The following is a 21,152-nucleotide window of genomic DNA, read 5'->3' as shown; positions in this document are numbered from 1 at the left end:
GTATGTTTAAAACCTAAGGGGCATAGTCATATATATTATTTAGTATGGCCTTTTGGGTGCTTTTAAAGGGATTTCTGGTTTTTTGACTGTTGGTTATAATTAATAATGGATTTCATTGTTATTTTCATGCAGTGCCTGAAAATTGATTATATTCACCTCCATTTTAACAAGATATTTTACTTGATACAATAAAATGAACTAAAAATTAAACTCACTGTAATTAACTTATTATGACAGTCTAAGTAAAAACATTAGTGCCAATAAAAAGATTGGTTACTTAGCTAAACTTAAGATGAAGTTTAAAAATCATATATATATATATATATATATATAGTCTTAGGTAATTTTGGTTTGTTTTTAGAAATACATGTTACTCTGTATTGGAGAATTTACAGTTGTATGTTGTAGGAATATGTTTATGCCATAATTTTAATTCAACTTTAGACTTAGTTGTGATTTCTAACATCTTATATTTTTCTCCCTAGATCAAAGTATTTTAGAACATGCCCAAGAGGAGAACACTTGACCATAGAGGTGGGTCCTTGAGCACTGGGTGGGACCCAGAATCCCCAGAGGTCTTTTGCTTTCTTCTTTAGTTTATTTTATGCACATGAGTGAGTGCACATGCACATTCTAGTCCTGCACTTAGTGTGGACTAAATAGGAAACCATAACTATGGATTTGAATATTGTTGGTTGCTTTTGGAGGCGGGCCTCATGAATGGTGGGTTAGACTCTGACTGACAGCCTCATCCCTCTTATTTGACTTTTCATTTTAAGACAGTGTCTCATTAGGTCATACAGGCTGGCCTTGAACTCACTCTGTCACCAGGGCTGTCCTTAAGCATTGCATCATCCTTCAGAGTAGCTGAGATTACAGGTCTGAGCCATTAGGCATGGCTCAATATTGTAGATTCTGATAGACAGAAAAATTATATATATATATGTGTGTGTGTGTGTGTGTGTGTGTGTGTGTGTGTGTGTGTGTGTGTGTATGTGTATACACACATACACATACATGCATGGGTTGGCCATTTTGCTGACTAAAATATATCAAATGTGCTAATTATAAAAGGTACTCAACTTCTTAGGTCCCTTATGCATATAAAGTTTATATTTTTAAGGCTAAAAAAGAGTAATGTTTCTTGTGAAATGTGTCTACTAGTCAAACATCCCTCCTAATGGTAGTCTTTTTGTCCTTTCAGTTTGAGAATCTTGTGGAGAGTGATGAGGTAAGTATCTGACTCGATATTTGTTCTTACTGGTTGTTGCATTTCTTGGACCACTTATTGACTTGCTTTTCACTTCTGCAACAAAAAGACCTGAAAGCAAGGCACACGCTCCCATGCAGAAGGACAGCTCAGAGACCCATGCGGCCTGTTTTCCTAGGGAAGCAGCACGGCCTCAGAGGAACCGTCTGCCCTCCCTCCCTTCCCAGCAGTCACCACCACCTCCTCCTCCTCCTCCTCCTCCTCCTCCTCCATCACAAGCGAGGCTTCTCAGCGGCACGCCTCACTCACCCCAGTGGCACGCCTCACTCACCCCACTGGCACGCCTCGCTCACCCCAGTGGCACGCCTCACTCACCCCAGTGGCACGCCTCACTCACCCCAGCAACAACCTTCTCAGAACAGCCCGAAACTTCCTGTTTCCCTAAGGTGCTGTCAGCGGTTGCCTCCTGGCTTTTCGGTAGCCCTCACTTTGCTGACCAGCCTCTGCTTGGCCCTGCTTGCCATGTCAATTTACACGCCATCCTGTTCTGTGACGCTACTTCCGACATGAATGTGGGCCATTTAGAATTTGATTCCTACAGCTAACTTAGTAATATATTTTAGCTGACAGATATGTGTAGTTAAAATGCATAAGAAATAGTCATAAGCCCAAATTAGTCTTAAAATAATTATGGCTTGTTTTGGAGAAACCAGGGCAACAACTACTGAATTTTATTATTTTATAAGAGGAACTAAAGCAGTTAATTTCTTTTTCTTCTTTGTAGATGTTTTTCTTAGTTTTATTCACTGTGCATATATTTGTTGAGCGTCTGCCATGCGTGTGTGCAATGCTCTCACAGAGCAGAGGAAGGCGGTAGATCAGACCCTCTGCAGCCGGAATCACAGGCGGCTGAACGGCGGGTGCTGGGAACTAACCTCAGATCATTCTACAGCAGCAGCACTGGTCATAGCACTGAACTATTTCTCCAGCCCCAGTTCATACTGTAATTATAGTGTTTCAGTGTTCCCATAGATGCCATGAGTGGTCCTTCCTCCTAGCGAAACCTAGAGGTCAATCCCTGAAACCTCTGGTTGCAGCATCTTCGTCACCTGATAGTTCATAGGCTTATTTCATCTTTGCTATAGAAAACTGTCCTTAGTGTAGACTGCTGACTTGCTGGCTTTGTGTTTACTGTCAGCATGCTTTACTGAAACTTAACCTATCCTACATCTTCTCTATACAAGGCACATCACACCTTCCTGTGGTCAGGAACACCAGAAAGCAGCTACACACCTTATTGGGGTGTTGGTTTTAGTTTACGGCAGAATCTCCACGGCTCAGGAATAATTTTAAACAATAAAACCACAAAGCACAAGCAAGGATGGCAAAGGTCGCTCTTTGGTGTGAGAAGTGTGACAGCATGCACAGTGATAGTGTTGTACCTTAGCCAGACACATACATCCTTGGCCAACTTTTCAGGGACTCACTATTCTCTGTGCTCTCAAGTGGATAGAAAGTCTAAAGGTACTGAGTTCCAGGTGAGGGTTACAAAAACCCTTTAATGGGCATGAAAGGTTTAGCCCTTTGAAATCTGGTTAATGGAGATCAGCCACAAATGTGGAAGACACAGTGAGTGTGTTGTCTGGCATAGCCTAACTGTGAGAGTTTGTTTGCTACATATCATGTGTCTGTTAAAAAAACTAAGAAATAGCCAACAAATGTTTGTTCTATAATGGAGTTTTTGCCTTTGAAAAATAGTAAAGTTTTTGTTTGTCTCAAATCCTTTTGATTATGAGATTTGTTTACTGTGACAGAAATAGGTAAGTAAAAAGTATTTTTGATTAAATGAAAATTGCTTTGGCTTGCCTTAAATAGTGAGTTCACCTAGTGAAAATTCTTTTACTTGTTTAATTTTTGTGCAGGGGGAGAGCCCAGGAAGCAGCCATAGGTAAGGTTTATCCAAAAAACCAAATGTGTAAGTGTTGTGTGACAAAAACTTCCTGGGAAGATAGAACCCACACACCTGCTCACTCCCATGACTCAAAGACAGCTGCATCAGCAAAGCCACCCAGGCATAGGTGACAGCTCACGAAGCTGGGGGCCTGGAGCGCTGGCAGCCTGCAGGCAGCTCGTCCTTCAGGTGCCTCAGCTGGTCCACACCTCCTGTAGGCAGCTGATCTGGTCTCAGAGTCCTCTTTGCAGCAAGACTTACCTGAGAATGACTCTCAGTTTTTTCTACTTTGGCAGGGAGGGGGTCTGGTAAACCTCCTCCATTTCAGAGACTTCCTGAAGCCATTTTGAGCTGTTTACCTTCTTGCTTAAGAAGCTTCTCTGCAGGATGGATCAGAACTTTTAAACAACAGATGTGAGCTCTTCAGGTCCAGATTCCAAAGTCTTATCATTGTCTTCAAGACACTGAACAGTTTATGTTTCAGAAACACAATTTTCTCTTTACATAAAAGTAAGACAAATAATATATTCCCAGAACAATATTTTGAATATTAAAAAATGATATATATTAATTTCTCTGATATTTTTTCTTTTCACCTAGGTTGTAAATCATTTAGTTTTCCTAAAGCCACTTAACATTGATAACTCTGTTTCTTTTTATATTTATTTTACCCCCCTTTTCTTTTTTGACATTCTAAAAATATTCTTCAAATTAAAAAACTTTTTACAACTTCAGCAGTAACTAGAACCTTGGTAATATAATTCATTTATATAACCTTTTTATCTGCTATTAAAATTGCATAGACTGCTTGAAAAAGAAGCATCTTACCTTGAACTCAAAAGAAAGTCCCTGGGCTGGAGAGAAGGCTCAGAGGTTAAGAGCACTGACTGCTCTTCCAGAGGACCCAGGTTTGATTTTCAGCAGCCCCGTGGTGTTTACAGCTATCTGTAACTCCAGTTCCAGGGAATCTAATACTTTCTTCTGGCCTCCCTAGGTACTAGGTATGCAAGTGGTACACAGACGTACATGGAGCCAGAACACCCATACACATAAAACTGAAAAAAATAAATAAGTTCCTAGTGTCAGTGGAGTTGTTTCCTCTTTTGGGTATTTTGTCCCTGCATTGTTTACTTTAGTAACCCTTTATTGGGAGTCGTCCATGTGCAGGCACTGTGTTAGACACTGGGCTTGAAAATCAAGTCAAAATTTGGTATGATGATACAGATCTGTAATGTCAGCATGGGAGCCGCAGAATCAGGTGAAGTAGGCATGTGATAGACACATCTGAGGACTGTCTGGCTGTGTGACGCCTTAAAGAAAAAGAAGACAAAGGCTGAGAAAATGGCTCAGTGGTTGAATGTTTGCCCAGCACTTGCAAAGCCCTGGTTTAGTTTAGTCTCAAGTGCTCTGGATCTCCCCCATCCCCCACCTCCCACCCTTTCCCTTCTCCCCTGTGTGTTTCTCTCTTCTCTCTTCTCTCTCTCTCTCTCTCTCTCTCTCTCTCTCTCTTTTGTGTGTTTTTTTTGAATGAAGTTTATTGAGTTTAGCTTTACACTACAGGATGAGGTAGCAGTGAAAGCGGCTGTTACAGGACATACTAGTAAATCTGGAGAATCCCTGCGACCCCAATGTGTCCAGGGAGGTAGATCCAAAGGGACTTCTTTTAAGTAGACGACACCTGGGTTGATCTCCAAAGAGCTGGTCAGCAGGGGTTATTCAGGCAAAGAGACCTTCACACATAGTCAAAGAGTGTCCATACAGAGTGAGAGAGTCCATTAGACGAGAGTGCTGGGAGACCGTAGATAATAACATAAATGGAGCGAAGGTTATGAAGGCAGTAAAAGTCTAGGGTCTCTGTGCACAGGTTCCAACCGGACAAAGCTCCACCCCTGACCAAGAAACTGTTTGTCCTTGATACCTGCTGGAAAGGGGAGAGCCAGCTTTCTCCAGTGGAGTGTTGCTGTTGGGTATACATCAACCACAGTCCAGGGCAGCCCCAAGCCCAGGGGGAGTTGCACAACGCTGCCTTTTTTGTTAGCTTTTTCTTTTCTTTTGACTTTTTTCTTACTGATTTTCTTTTTTCTTTCTTTTGTTTTTGTTTTTTGTTTATTGGTTTTCTTTTTAAGCAGCAGAGAAGAGAAATTGAATGGGGAGGATCTGGGAGGCAATGAGGGAGGGGAAAGAATAAGATCAAAATATATTGACTGAAAAAATTTTAAGTAAGCTTTTAAATAAGTGCTTAATAAATTCTAGGGTATTTGTGTTGCTGCACTGATACATATGCGTGTGTGTGTGTGTGTGTGTGTGTGTGTGTGTGTGTGTGTGTGTGTGTGTGTATCTCAGAGCTTTTGGTCTTTCTGAATGCTAGCCTTATTGGCCTATATCGCTGTGCCCAGATGTAACTAGCTCAGTGGCAGGGCACTTATCTGGCATGCACCCAGGGTCAGTCCCCACCACCTCAGAGAAGGTCAGGTCTGATGGGGGGATAAGAGAGTAGGGTTCTTGGAGCATGGGAAAGGCCCATGTGAATTAACTAGGTACACAGTAAAAGGACTTTGAAAATGATTGAGAAGTCATAAAAGCAAAGACCCAGAGAACGTAGGAAGGCAAAAGAAAGAAGAGAAGGTCCAGACGCAGGCCAGGCTAGAGGGGCTGCTCAGACTGCTCATGACACGGAGGTCAGAAGGATCTAAGTTGTTGGCGCTGTTTAGCAGCATAGACTGGTCACCAGTTCCTGGAGTGACGGCAGCTGATATCTTCAGGGGCCTGAGGAATGAGTTGAAACAAGAGCATGGAGACAGGAAGCACACTGGGTATGCCAGTGCTGGACCACCTGCATTGACATCCCAGCTCTTCCACATGCTTGTCTTAATCCTGTCCGTCTCATTCCCTCCCGTGTAATCTCTACCTGTACTTTACATGGAGTGGCTGCATGTGTTAAGTACTGGAGGTGCAGGCCATGGACTTGAAGGATCATAAGGGTAGTGATGACCTCAGGTAGGTCATCTTTAGGAAGGGAAGCAAGAATACGGTGAATTTAAGCACTGAAGTGAAGGTGAAATGAAGTTGCCCTTAAGAAAAAAAGCTTGAATAAGAAACTTAAGGAAACTACAGAGTGGTTAGTGTAGGTGGTCACCTCGTGTAAGTTCAAAGAATGTTGCTGGAGGCTGAGGGCCAAATTGTTGCTGCATTTTTTTCTAGCAGTCCACAGCAGAAGGGACTAAAAGTGGAAAAGACTCAGGGCCCAGAGTGGGTGAGCAGAGTGACTGGTGTCGTGGTAGAAATGTGGGAAGGTGTATGGAATTCAGACCTGCTATGAGATCGTCATTTCCTGAGTGGAAGCCAGGAGATTGTGGTCTTTATTGGCTAGTGGAGGAAGGATGAAGGGCCTGGGGAGCCCAGGATAATTGGCAGGATCAGGTTCTGACTGAGCACTGAGAAGAGAGTAGAGCATACTGAGGTTACACTCTGAGGTGAGGCCTTGGGGGATAGTAGCCATGACATAGAGCCTGTGTAGAGCCGCAGGTCTGTGAGGGGAAACACAGCACCAGAACTGGCAGAAGGCTGTTGTTAGAGTTTCATGGAACAATTGAAGCTGTATTCTGTTGTGTTAATATATTTTTGGCAGTAAATCTTCAGTACTCCTCTGACTTTTGGAATGTTTTATTTGGACCAGGTTCATCAAAAGGGGTTTTTGTTTTGTTTTGTTTTTTCCCTGTTCCCTCCCTCCCTGTGTTCTCTAGGCCGCTTACTGAAGATGAAATCGTTGACTTACAAGAGAGGCATTATGATTCTATTGCTGAAAAGCAGAAAGATGTGGATAGGAAAATCCAGAGGGAGGTAAGTGGCCTGCCCCACTGTTGAAACACACGTTGTGAACCCTGGCTGCGGGTGGGCTCACCTATGTGTTACCAACAGTCATGACCTGTTTACATAAACACAGAGAAAAGCTATTTAAAGAGGAAAACGTATTCCAGCTTACTATAGTTAATTTGATTTCATCTCATGTGATGATGTCACATGACAACTGTACAGTACCCAGTTCACTAGTAGACGTGCCAAGCAAGAACAAGTACTTTTCTGGGTCAGCAGTCGTGTCTAAGGTTTTGTTCTCAGTGAACCAAGAACCTTGAGCAGTCATAATTCTTACATAAATTTATGGAAATGGCCTGTAACCATGGCTTCACTAACACTAAATTAAAGACAGCCAGTTGCCCTTCATCCTATCTTTTGAGTTGGGCACAGTGCTGTGTGTCTGCAGTTCCCAGCACTGGAGAGGTACAGGCAGGAACATGTGAGTCTGAGGCTAGCCTTTGGCACATAGCAAGTTTAAGGACAGCCCAAACTATATAGAGAGACTCTAGTTCAAAATAAAGGTGCTGGGTTCAATATACAGTACCAAAAAGACTTTTTAAAAGTAAAAATAAAGGACAGTATGTTTACTACCATTTGGGATTTACAAATGTATTAATTTAATCTACATATGATAACTTAAAAAAGAGGTTAGTACTTGATTTAAAATACAGTTTTAATCTAAGGTTACCTTAGATTTAAAATGCAGTAAGTTATCACTAGGGTTTTGTGTATGCTATTATGAATGGTAAGAATTTAAATTAAAGAGTAGTTTTTGAATAACAAATACTAATAAAATAGAGAAATGTATATCGATATCAACTAAGTGGAGAGACAAGAATCTGGGAGCAGCAGGGGTGTGACTGACCTTGGATCCTAGACTCTTTGATATCTGAGGCCAGGGCCATTGTTGTCAGGTGATGAGTACCAAAGTGATGCCTGAAGATGGGAGTCACTGCATTTTCTACAGAATCCGATATGTCTTACATGTCATCTGGGGTATTCTTATAAAAGAATTTGAAGTGAGCAGCTACAGACATCCAATTTTGATATGCTTCGTAGATATCAGTTATTTTCAATGATTTATGTTTTGTTTTCTAATCAGAATCGCTGGTTTTCAGAGCAGCTAGACAGGTTCTGGTTTCCGTTAATCCTTATCGTTTTGTTCATGCACAGTTAGCCTTACAAGAGGAGAAGTTAAGACTAGAAGAAGAAGCTTTATACGCTGCCCAGCGTGAAGCAGCCAGGGCAGCAAGGCAGCGGAAGCTCCTGGAGGTGAGGGGGACAGACCCCAGCGCACACCAGGGTTCCTTCTCTCCTTGTTTCCGCTGACCATTCCAAGTTGGGATTTCTCTCCTAGAATCAACCGCTCCTTGTTTAGTGGAGGATGTACTTATGCATATATTCTCTGGAACCCCAAAGGCAAATTAATTCATCTTTATCTTCTAGAAGTAACATAAACATGTGCTTGATACTACTATGTAAGTGTAGCTTTAGGTTAGCAGGAGCTGATTCTTGTTTAGCCTAGGGAGTACTGTGTTTAGAGGACAGATATTTCAAAATTAGCCTTTAGTATAATTTCTCAAGTATTTTAGTGTATGTTCATGAAGATTATTAAAAAGTTTCTTAAATGGTAAGACTCTTACTCTTAATATAAGACAGGTGACATGCTTTGTGGCTCACTAGGGGTATTGTTAACTTCTCAACTTCTTACGTGTTTGAGACATTAAGTGACAGATTTACCATGACAAGGGAATGTGGCATTTCCACATACTTACTAACTACCAGGAACAGATGTTTATAGGACTAAGTGTCAGAAACATTGCTGAGAAGGGTCTTAATTTAAAGTTTACAGAGTCTTTGGAGAAGGTGGCATTTGAAACCCTACTTTACAGATGAGGAAGCTGAAGGGCAGATCTTGCTGCTGACACACAGGAGAGCCAGAGTTCAGGCGCAGTGGTGCTTAGTCATAATTTCCTGTGTGGATTTGCCACCAGTATGCAGTGGTCCAGTGTTCAATAGTACAAAACTCCAAATTCAGATGATCTGAAAAATTCTGTCTTTGTGATTTCTCTCTCTCTCTCTCTCTCTCTCTCTCTGAGGGGGTGGGTTTCAGTAGATGCTTTTATGGGGAAGTACCTTTTTATAGTACATCCTAAGTACTGGAAAACTTCATAGTTGTCTGTCACTTTCTATGAAACTAATTGTTGCTCTTAGTATAGGCATTCTTTTTTACAATTATAAATTCTCTGTCTACCATGTCTTTGGTTAAAGCAGTGGTTCTCAGCCTGTGGGCCGAGACCCTTTGGTGATCAAGTGACCCTTTTGAATATCAGATGCCCTGCATATCAGACACTTAGGTTACGATTCATAGCAGTAGCAACATTACAGTTATGAAGTAGCAATGAAAATAATTTTATGGTTGAGGTCACCACAACCTGAAGAACAGTATAAAGGGTCACAGCCTTAAGAAGGTTGAGAACCACTGGATTAAAGCACCCCATTTGATGTGTCAGTTTGGGTAATCTAGGTCCTCCATGTTCCTGTTCCCATGATTAAATGTTTGCTTTGGGAATACATCATCTGCATATCATACATGAACCCAACTGTACAGACAGGTGCTGGTTTATTACTTTTCATAGCAACTGGGTCTGCTAAGGCAGGACAATAGCCATCTGTAATCAACAGGTGGAGAAGCAGAAATTAACACTCATGCCAGGAACACACAGCCACCTTCAAAGCACAACTTGGACGGCTCTGCTGAGCCCTAAAACCAAACCATTGCCATTAAAGTACCTGAGTCAGATCGGCTTTCAGACCCTTGGATTGCTTCTTATTGCAGCCAAAGAGAGCTGCAGTGTGACCAACAGTTGACTTCCCGGCCTTATCCTTCTAGTCAGGGAGTTCGTAGGAGTACTGAGAATGTTAGGGGCACCGGTACATACCTGTTTACATCTGCTTCACAACGCTGAATATTCTCAGCACTGAAATATCGCACACTGATAAGCTGAGAAAAATTCTGTCCTTAAATAAGAGGATGTAGTTGATGAAGTAATGATGAAGGAAAATTATTTCAGTGGAATAATGCTAATCTTTTGTTTTTAGAAACTAGGCAAAGAAGGATGTTGGCATTGCATGGTATTTTTTAAGAGAGTAACTTGACACCAAAATGATTTTGTATTGCATTGTGTTTCCAAAGCAAGAAAAGCAGAGAGTTGCGCAGCACTATCATTCCAGCCGTGGAGACTATCAGAGGTAAAGAACACTGTGTTTCCTCCTCTAATTGTAGCAGAAAGGGTTATTTCCAAACACACTCTGTTTCCCCCAAGGTGTTTGTAAATAGATTCTCATGCTCGAGGCCCTGGGTTCAATCCTTAGTGCCCTCCCCTATGTATGTTATGTTTTACAAAAATTATATACACACACGTACACACATATATACATACATACACATATAATGTGTGTGTGTGTGTGTGTGTGTGTGTACTCACTTGTGCATACACATATACAGTGTCCTCTTAAGACACTGTCTCAGAATACTAAGAGCATTAGGTCTTTTAAGCTATCAGCGATCATTTATTCACATTGACTTTGATGCCTTTGTAAGTAAGAGTAACAGCATCATCATACAGAAAGGGATGTAGTAACCAGGTTCCTGCAGGTAAGTTAACAGTAACCTTAGTCATTTATCTTCCTTAATGGAGAACATGATCTGCTAGTTAGTATCGGGTTATTGTACAGTCAGGCTCTGAGGACTGGCCTTCACACTTTGTCAGTCTGTTTTCAGTTTCATGATAGCATTAAGACCCATTTTCACAGACTATCCCGGTTGTACAACAGTTACAACTTTGGCGAGTAGGCTTCAGTCCAGAAGCTCCACCACTGACACCGGTGCCTATTCTCTTGAATCTATTACTAATGCATTTTTAAAATTCACTTTTATTGCAGTGCAGGACCAGAAGACGACTTTGAGTCTTCCTTAAGAAACATGAAGTCACAGTATGAAGTTTTTCGGAGTAGTAGTAAGTCTTTAAAATATTCTCTGAACATCATCAGTCACTTCTCACCACATTAAGAACTATATTTCTCTGGAAAATTTTAAGAACATTAAGATTTAGAGAGAGACCATTATTCCTTAAAAAGAAAGAGAAAGTGCCTGTTGTGCTCAGAGTTGCGTGACATTTCTGTTCACTTGATGTGTGTTCCAGGGCTCTCATCTGACGCCACAGTGTTGACACCAAATACTGAAAGCAGCTGTGACCTAATGACCAAAACCAAATCAACGAGTGGGAATGATGACAGCACCTCCTTAGACCTGGAGTGGGAAGATGAAGAAGGTCTGTTGCCTCAGTTTCCCTGGAGAGTCACATTCCTGCCTTTGCCCAAATGTTTTCTGCCTTATGTTTCACGGTATTTAAATTGACTATATACAAGTCCATGAAAAATCATAATCAGACTTTTTTTAAATGGAGTTTTACTAGCCTTAGGTGTCCAGAAACTCACTCTGTAGACCAGGCTAGCCTCAAACTCACAGAGATCCACCCACCTCTGCCTCCTGGGTACTGGGGTTAAAGGCATGAGCTTCAATACCTGGCTAACAAGCATTGTTTCTTATATTTAGAGAGAAAGAGTTTGAGGTGTGTGTGTGTTTGTGTGTGTATGTGTGTGGGTTTGTGTGTATGTGTGGGTGTGTATGCTTATGATCATAAGTGTAGAGGTCATAGAACAAGTATGGGAGCATTGGTTCTCCCCCTGCAGGACATGGGGCCTGGAGATTAGGCTCCCTGGCAGCAAGCACCTTTACCAGTTCAGCCATCATATCAACCATGACTATTAATTTATTAGTAATTATAATCTCATAAGCAGTTGTTTAGAAAATTACTTAAAGTTTTATGTTCTTTGAAATTAAGAAAGCAAATGTTAATTTAACTTTTTTTTTTTTTTCTAACCTAACTCATGGAGTTTTCCACTTGAAGGATTTCTGCCTCCTTCTGAGCAGTTTAAAGTCAGGTCAGCTACCATGTGATTCACGATAAATGAGCAATTTAATTCTTCAGGGTTTTGTAGAACAGAGGATGTTGTTTAGATATAAGTTTAGAGTTTAGCTGGTTGGTCTTCCAAGCTGTGGTACTTACACAGGTACGTAATCTCTCTTGGCAATGGTTGTTCATCCCCAAGAGGGAAGAGTAAAGGGTAATCTTTGCTGTTTCATATAAGTGCTAATGTATTACTAAACTCTAAAGGATTTGGCCAGGGAAGGTACTGTAGCTTAAAGGGAGAGTGTTTGCCTACTGTGTGCAAAGACCTGGGTTTGATCTATCTTTCTTTCTTTCTTTCTTTCTTTCTTTCTTTCTTTCTTTCTTTCTTTCTTTCTTTCTTTCTTTCTTTCTTTCTTTTTTTCTTTCTTTCTTTCTTTTTTTGTTTAAGGTCTTTTTTTTTAAATAGTTTTTATTTGATTTGATTTGATTTTTGATTTATTTATATGAGTACACTGCAGCTGTCTTCAGACACACCAGAAGAAAACATCAGATCCCAATACAGATGGTTGTGAGCCATCATGTGGTTGCTGGGAATTGAACTCAGGACCTCTGGAAGAACAGTCAGTGCTCTTAACTGCTGAGCCATCATCTCTCCAGCCCCCTGGGTTTGATCTTCAGCACATGAAAAAGAAACAATAAAAACCCTATGTGGGGGAAATGAAAACGATTGGCATTGACTCAGCACAGGGGATGACACACACATGCTCAGGAAGAGTTAGAGTATAGAACTTAAAGAGAACCAGTAAGCTCTAGGATGTGTCAATGAAATAGACCTTAGGTATCCTTCAATCATGCTAATTTGTTTTGTCAATTAAAAGACAGACAGGTAACTTGAATAGCTTTGTGGCAGGCTACATTAGCTTGTTAAATCTTCCTGGTGTCCCCTTCTCCAGCTCATCCATACTTACTCCGTCATATGCATGTGCTAATCATATTTATAGATAAGACTGTCCTGGTCATCACTCAGCTATTAGCAGAATTGTTCAACTTGGGTAGGCAGAGGAAAGAACCCACTGAAAACCTTTTTGCTTGATACACAATTGCAGCTTTCTTTAGAGAAATTTCAGTCCAAGGAAACAGGTCCATTCTATACAAATGCGTAGGCATATGAATTCTCAGACCACAGTTTCTTTGTGGTATAGATGTATGTGTGTATGTGCACACAATGTGTGTATTGCGTGTGAGTGGAGGCGGGGATCAGCTTCAAGTGCTGTCTATCTCGTCTCAGAGCTGAGCTCAGTGCTTACGCTAGCTGGCCATGTGAGCCCTTTGTCTCTGCCTCTTCAGCTCGCAGATTACAATTGCAGCCACTCTAGGCCTTCTGCATGACTGCTGAGGCTCTCCTGGGGATGACAAGCAGTTTACCAACTGAGCCATCCATTTCCCCAACCTTGGCTCATATTTTTATAGTGCCCTCATCTAGAAAAATAATTTACTTTAGTGAGTTGAGTCTTTGTAATGTTTTCAGAAGTAACAGACAACAGTGGTAGAGATAAAATACTCTTTTTTTCTTTCTGTCCTTTGAGGTCTGGTTCATTAAGGTCAGAAAATAAAGTTGACTGTATCCCCTATTCCCTATAACCTCTATCCATCCTAGATTTTAGTTCTTTTACCAGTGCCAGTTTATATTTAGAAGTCGCTGTCCTTTCTCCCTTCCATCTGCTCCAAGATTTTTGAGACCCATGTTACTAACAGTTTATACTCAGTATTAAATCTAGAACGTGAAACATCTGTACTCCATTGTAGTAGAGAACCAGCTGTCATGAGAACACAGACTTTAGGCCAGTCTTCTGCCTTGGTTAGAAGTAGCTGAGCTTGAGCCTGGCCCAGCCTGCAGGGAGCCCTGGGTTCCAGGCTGTGCTTCCTAGCTGTGTGACCTGGGGGCAGGCGTGCACCTCTCTGCTGCAGTGTCTTGCACTCTAAATGGAGCAGATGATGGTGCTGCACTCAGCCTCCCGGGGCTGGCTAATGTACTGGCAGTAAGTGTATTGTGGCGGGGTCCTGGGGCAGCCTACATCATCTCTCTAGTGCGGTCTTCGCCTTTCTCAGGAAATGCAACAGTCATCTGCCGGGAAAGGACCTTGGCAGAGATACCAGGTGGCCATATGAGACCTGGAGCAATGAACTCTGGGCTCTGTGTGTTTGATTTGTGACCTTTCAGAAATGTTTTATCAGGAGATCAGTGTTGCAAGTGTTTGTTTGTTTTTTTTTTAATCAAAGGCATGATGTGTGGGGGTCATACCTCATATTTTTTCCATTAAGGAAGCTGCCACAGGACTGACTCCACAGTTTAATTAACAAATTAAGCCTTAGAGACTAGCAAGAACAATCATATTATTAAGCTGGCAAGTTGTTGTTTGTCTGTCTGTTTTTCCAGATGGGGTTTCTCTGGGTAGCCTTGGATGTCCTGGAACTCTCTTTGTAGACCAGGCTGGCCTCGAACATAAAGACCCACCTACCTCTGCCTCCTGGGTGCTGAGATCAAAGGTGTATGTCAGTACCCCTGGCTTAGCTGGGAAGTCTTTTAATACAGCTTTTTATTCTTACTGGGATTTCTTTCAATGTTCTTGAAATGCTAGGAATGAATAGGATGCTGCCCATGAGGGAGCGCTCCAAGACAGAGGAAGACATCCTGCGGGCAGCACTGAAGTGCAGCAGCAAGAAGGGCAGCAACCCCACGTCCGCCTCGGATGACTCCAACGGGCTGGAGTGGGAGAACGACTTTGTCAGTGCTGAGATGGACGACAACGGCAACTCCGAGTACTCTGGGTTTGTGAACCCTGTGTTAGAATTGTCGGATTCCGCCATCAAGCAGTCTGATACAGACCAGCAGATCCGATAGGATGAAACCATGACCTTACTTACCAAATGTTTAAAAACCAACTAGAATGTACAGGTGGCATGCCAAGGCTTTTTGTTAAGGCGGCAAAAACCATGTGACAAATGCTTGTTTTCCTAGAAGGAGCAGGAGTGGAGGGACGTCCAGCTGAGTGCTTCAGTCAGGTGTGATCTTAACATCTGCTTTCTGCGTCCCAGGACTGACTCAGTGAATCTGACATATCACACACTCATGCCTTTCTGTTCACCTCGTCAAGTTCTGCATCTTAAGTCTGTATTGGTTTTACTCTGATTGCTTTACTAAGCCTATCTTATTATAGAACTAAATCTAAAAGCATTTTTTGTTACTTCTCAGCATATGTGCAGGCAGCATGAGGAGGGGTAGGTGGGTCCCCGGGAAGGCAGACCATTCCCAGCAGCGTCTCCTTAGTTACTTTCACCTTTCATGTCTAGTTGGCGGCAGTAATTGGAGATGGCCCGAGCATCATGCTGATGTGTGGGCTTCCTTACACACACACACACACACACACACACACACACGCTCACACACATCCTAAATCCTGCTTCACTCAATCTGAGCAAGAGATGACAAGGTTAAAGATGCTTCCAGAGTTTGGACACTTTGAATTGGTAATAATTAAAACTAATACATAAAAATACATATTTAAAATTTTTACTTCCTTTCATATGCCATTATATTGGCTTTGAATTGAGATTTTAAATTTTCACTTTTATTTTTTAAAAATTTTTTATTTCCAGTGAATGATCTTTGAAAGATTTTTACACAGAACATATTCTGTCAATGATTTAAGAAAACACTAAACTACGGGTATTTCAAAGTACATACACTCCTTTCTGATGTGAAAGGTCCCACTGCCCTTTCCTTTGCCTTGTAGTGCAAGGCGCTCTGTGGCTGGAACTAATATGTCGGTGTATTGACGACCCGTGCCTGAGTCTTAGAGAAGGCCAGGGCTGGGAAATGTGTCCTCACTGCAGGCCTTGGCTGGGCTGGGGACTGACTGTCACTTTGGCAAGCACACTGTATCCTGTCTCCCTTGCTGTTCCTCTCTCTTCAGCAGCGATGGTGCATGCTTTCAACAGTCCAGAACGGTCCAGGTAGAAATAGTAACGTTCTTGCTGTACGTGAAAACTTATGTGGCCCTTTCGATATCTGAACTGCGATACGATGACATCTGTAATTTTGTCATTTTTAATTCTCATACAAATAAATATACTTTGATATGTAAATATGCATTAGGTTATGCTATTATTTATATCTATCTCAAGATTTAAATTGTAGGTGTGTCATGGAAATAATTTAAAGGTACTCTATATTCACATTGCCTGTGTTAATGCTTTTTAAGGTTTATATTACATCAGATGTATATTTTTGGTTTGGCATAAGCTACTGTTGTAATTTTCTTGGCTTTTTGTTCATAAAGAATTTTCTGAAGGAATGGTAACCTCTCAAGGATTGTGAATAAACATTTTTACATTTAATGATATTTGCATATCATTGCTTCATAATGGTGCAGGTGGTATGACTCGGTGTTAATTATTTCTTTAAATCAGCTATGAAGATAAGAAGGCATGAGAGACATGCTTTAATTAGGGTAGGGGATGCAGTTTTACCAGCTGTTTTCTGTAATGGGCAGGGACTGGGGCTCTGGGGGAACTGACAGCCAGCCCCTGCTTTGTGTTAATGGTCCCAGTCTTGAGACCTAACATCGTTCTTTTTCTCCCCACACTGTATGTACATTTTGTGTGTCCTTTGGTCTTGCTTGGATCTTTTTCACTGCAGACCTGCTCAAGGGTGATCACTGCTAACCACACAGCAGAGTCACTATTAGGTTGTCTTGGAATCTCCTGTGGCAGTGAAATTCATCCAGAACTCTTCAGCTTTGCCTAAGGCAGATTCCTAGAACAAGGGCAAAAAGCAGCCACATTCTTTGCCAAAGTTTCACAAGAACTGTCTCTAGCCTGGTGCCAATATTGTTCGCCTCTGATGCTTCTTGAGCTGGGGCCTCCACAGCCCCCAGTGCAGTCAACACTGCCCTGTCTCTCAAGCTCCTGCCTGGATGGCCCGGCTCAACAGCATTCACTTTCCTAATCCACGTCCCTCCAAAAAGCAGTGCGGTTAGGCTGCTGTAGCAGCCCCGCTCCATGTTTCCAACTTCTATCTTACTTTTCTATTACTGTGAAGAGACACCATGACCAAGGCAATTTATATAAGAAAAAGTATATTAGGGGTTCACATACCATAGAGAACTTAGGTCTCATTTACACGTGAGACAGCACTGTGGGCATGGGCTCTTGAAACGTCAAAGCCACCCCTAGTGACACACCTCTTCTCACAGGCTAATCCCAATCCTTCCAAACAATATCTGGGAACCAGATATTCTAGCATATGAGCCTATGGAGGCCATTCTCATTCAAAGCACTACAAATGTATTTAAAAAAAAAAAAAAAAGGGCTGGAGAGGTGGCTCAGAGGTTAAGAGCACTGACTGCTCTTCCAGAGGTCCTGAGTTCAATTCCCAGCAACCACGGTGACTCACAACCATCTATAATGAGATCTGATGCCCTCTTCTGGAGGGTCTGAAGCTAGCAACTGTGAACTCAAATAAATAAAATAAATAAATCTTAAAAAAAAAAAAAAAAAAAAAAAGCAGTCACAGGCCAATTAGGAGGCCAGTTACACAGTGATAGGGCCAGGTTACAAGTCTGAGTGAACTTTCCACAGGTCAGGAGACTTCTTGTCTTGTCTTGGGAGGCAATGTTCTGGGTCTCAGTGGGAGAACCTAGTAGACTGTGTGGTGGGCAATGAGAAGAAGATGTGCCAAGGTCTTGAGGCAGGAAGAAAAAAATGTTTCAAGAAGGAAAAGACTGAGGGACTGAAGCATCATGGGTGAGGGGAAGCCTTAGGATGTTGGGGGAGTGTTAGGTATGACTCACCGATGCTTTACTGGCCAAGGTTAACAACAAAAGAAAAAGCAAGGTTTTTATGTGTAACAGGATGCTCCTGACATTTTGTTGGAAGCTTAGGCCAAATAGTGATCAGATTTGCATTTCTGAATGGCCTAGCTGTTAAGTAGGGCCCAGCTCACCAGAAGGCAGGCACAGATGCATACTACCCTCAGTGGGTGGCTTAAGTTTATAATAGCCATAGAGAGGCAGAGCCAGTGTGGAGGGAGAATCTCAAGGGTTTCCTGATGGATTTGGATATAGGGATAAAAGCAAGGGCTGAATCATAATACACCCCGTGTGTACGTTCCACACAGGCAGGACTCAACGCTGAAGCAGATCTTGGCAGAAAGCTTTGGGATCTCTCCTGGGATGTGGGAAAGTGGTCAGTCAGCCCTTAGAGGAACTGTCATCTGCCCCTCATCCAAATCACTCCAGTGACATCACCCCCTTCAGATACAGAGACAACCTGTGTCTTCATGACCACAGTTCACAGTGGGCTCCTCAACAACATAAACATCGTCTTCTCTATGATTCCACTTCTGTCACCTGTCATTTGGCCTCCTGGGTTCAGTGGCATCTTAAGAGCATCCCTGAGAATGACTCCAAGTGCTTTGCTTTGTGCAAATAATAAATGTCTGGGTAAACCTATGGTTATTTGGCAAGCAGCCTGGCAGCTGTGGCTCTACCTGATGCTAACATTTTGCTTCTGACTGGTTTAGTCAGGGCAGTGGGAAGAACAGATTGAGTGAGGTGAACATTTTGTTGGGAAACTTAAATATTGGGAGTATCAAAAAGGTGTTTGTGTATGTCTGCCACTCAAGGAAGAGGTGTGGCTCTAAGTTTGAGGAATCCTGGTAGATATATACTTGTCTCACTGCCATTAAATACCCTAACAAAAGCAACTTGAGGGCGAAAGGGCTTATTCTGGTTCATAGTGGAGTGTGCAGTCCATAGCAAGGACCTCTTGACTGCAAGAGGTTTGAGGCAGAAGGATACATTGTGCCCACAGTCAGGAAGCAGAGAATCATGTCAGCAGATCCTTAGCTAGCTTTCTCCTGTTTATGCAGTCCAAGACCCCACCCCCTCCAACAGTACCATCCACAGGTAAGGTGCAGATTCCCACCCCTATTTAGAGCATCCCTCGTGGGTGTGCCCCAAGGCCTGTCTCCTTGGTGATTCTAGATCCTGTCAAATTGACATTAACCGTAACAGTGAGTGAGAGGTATTTTAAGTCATAGTAGATGACTTGCCCCAGGGAAGTATAGACAGAGAAGCCAGCCCAGCTTCTCTTGGGAGCTGTGTGGGGTGGGTGGTTAAAAGGCACCTAGAAATGCAGATACAGAGTTTGAGAGTGGGGTCAGTGGCATCAAGGGATGGGAGACCTTAGGGAACAGCAAGACTGATGGATGATGTATGCTAGGCAAATGAAGGGGGCGGTGAAGAAGAAAAAAAAGAATGTAGATATTTACAAAAATTTCCTCTCAGAGAAGTAGGGTAGCTGGAGGGGGATGAGAGGTGAGGTGAGGGATCTTGCAGAAGATTCTGGAATTTACCTCTAAAATGACAGAAATTGAAATTGTACTTTTTTCCCCCCAGAAACTGGATAAATGTATCCAGCAGAGGACAGACTTTACGTTTCACTTTAGATACAGATAACGTCACTCATAGTTTATTAACAAACGTCTAACAAGATAGCATATTGAGGACTGGAGAGATGGCTCAATGGTTAAGACACTGGCTGCTTTTCCTGAGAACCCAGATTCAATTCCCAACACCCACATGGCAGCTCACAAGGGTCTGCAACTCCAGTTCTAAGGAATCCGACACTCTCACATAGACAAACAAGCAGGCAAAAAAAAAAAAGAAAAAAAAATCAACGCACATAAAAAAACAAATTGTTTAAAAAAAACTGTTTTCTTTTAGAAGCTACATTGAATACAATATTTTCCTATCTATCTTTGTTTACTTAGAATCTCCTATTAGTAATTTTATTGCAGAGAGAAAAAAAATGGAGTTCTGTGAAAGAAACAACTTCAGCAAAATGATACTTAACATAGTCCTTAAAACAAAAAACACTTTAAAGGAGAAATGAGATGCAATTTGAAAATTATGGTTATGAGCTTTTTTTTTTAAATAAAAGATACATTTATTTGAAGACAGTTTCCCTGACGCATAGACATAGTGACATCTAAGCCACCTAGTTCTGAGGGGTCTACCAGCCTGACTGGCTGATTAGAACTTAATGATGGGGAAGTTAGAATGTTACAGAGCTAAGTTATCTTGTGTTCTTTGTAGTCCCTTTGAAAACCTCCCTTACCCACAGTTCTGCCTCACCTACCATTCTTAGAGCCATCAGAACCTTTGAAATATATTCTTAGCAGAATAGTTTTACCAATCCAGAAGGTAAGACTAGCCCCACCAATTTTTTGTTCTTTGACTGATTATATATGTGTGTGTATACACACACACACACACACACACACACACACACACACACATATGTGGGAGGCACTGCCTTAATCCTTAGTTTCAAAAAAGGAAAATGAAACTAAAGTGTCAGGATACATGGGAAATGAAGATAAACCCTGGCAGTGTGATTCCCAGCCCACATTGAACATCAAGCTTCCTCTAGGAACTGGGTCAGTCTTGTTTGTGAGGGTTTGGGAAGTCTGGCCTTTGTTTTGTTTCATTTACTTAGCGGGGATTTAAAACTTGTTTTAAAATAACCTGGTGATACTTCTGTACGCGGCTATCTTCTGTGGATAATTCCTGGGTATAAACTGCCTGTAAAAACGTCAATGACTTTAGAATTGAGAATGTTGTAGGTCCAGAAACTAATTGCAATTTATTTTAGGCTTTTTTTTTTTTTTTTTTAGATCATTACATAGTGATTCTTTGCTCCCCTCTAAGTTAGAACCTAACGTCCTAACTACAGATAACACCTTTTGGAGTTTATTAACAACACTCTAATTCCCCACTAACCAAAGGTTAAAAGTCATTGAACCACAACTGAGGCTTACAGCCAAGGTTTTCTACAGTGCTGCAGTGACCCAGTTAATGTTCACACTAGTGCATTTGAAAAGCATCTTGATTTATGACTTTTCTTGTTCTGTTTCTATAAAAACTTCATGAAACTGCTTCCAGGTCGATGCATGGAATTTGGGATAACCTAAATCTGTGTGTCCGGTCTATGGTCACTCATACTTGGCTCCAGAATAAAACTGTTTTCCATCCCATTTGAATTACGATCTCTCTCTCTCTCTCTCTCTCTCTCTCTCTCTCTCTCTCTCTCTCTC

At 41.8% G+C, this 21,152-nt stretch overlaps 1 protein-coding gene across 2 annotated transcripts in view; it reads left to right on the top strand.

Moving 5' to 3' along the window:
* Positions 1-16,395, top strand: part of Ap1ar (adaptor related protein complex 1 associated regulatory protein) — a 29,584-nt gene extending 13,189 nt beyond the window's left edge. The window contains exons 2-10 of one of the 2 annotated variants that reach the window (XM_021196227.2): positions 486-534; positions 1,205-1,231; positions 3,133-3,158; positions 6,905-7,001; positions 8,190-8,288; positions 10,213-10,268; positions 10,962-11,035; positions 11,222-11,350; positions 14,632-16,395. In XM_021196227.2, the coding sequence (XP_021051886.1) occupies positions 486-534; positions 1,205-1,231; positions 3,133-3,158; positions 6,905-7,001; positions 8,190-8,288; positions 10,213-10,268; positions 10,962-11,035; positions 11,222-11,350; positions 14,632-14,894 (820 nt within the window). In that variant the 3' untranslated portion in view covers positions 14,895-16,395. The remainder of the gene's footprint in view (positions 1-485; positions 535-1,204; positions 1,232-3,132; positions 3,159-6,904; positions 7,002-8,189; positions 8,289-10,212; positions 10,269-10,961; positions 11,036-11,221; positions 11,351-14,631) is intronic. The other variant, XM_021196229.2, reaches the window with a different exon arrangement.
* The last annotated feature ends 4,757 nt before the right edge of the window (positions 16,396-21,152 follow it).

The sequence above is a fragment of the Mus pahari genome, chromosome 4 (genome assembly GCF_900095145.1).
Source record: "Mus pahari chromosome 4, PAHARI_EIJ_v1.1, whole genome shotgun sequence".
Lineage (NCBI taxonomy): Eukaryota > Metazoa > Chordata > Mammalia > Rodentia > Muridae > Mus > Mus pahari.
The sequence above is the reverse complement of the archived record's forward strand: the minus strand, read 5'-3'. Positions and strand labels throughout refer to the sequence as shown.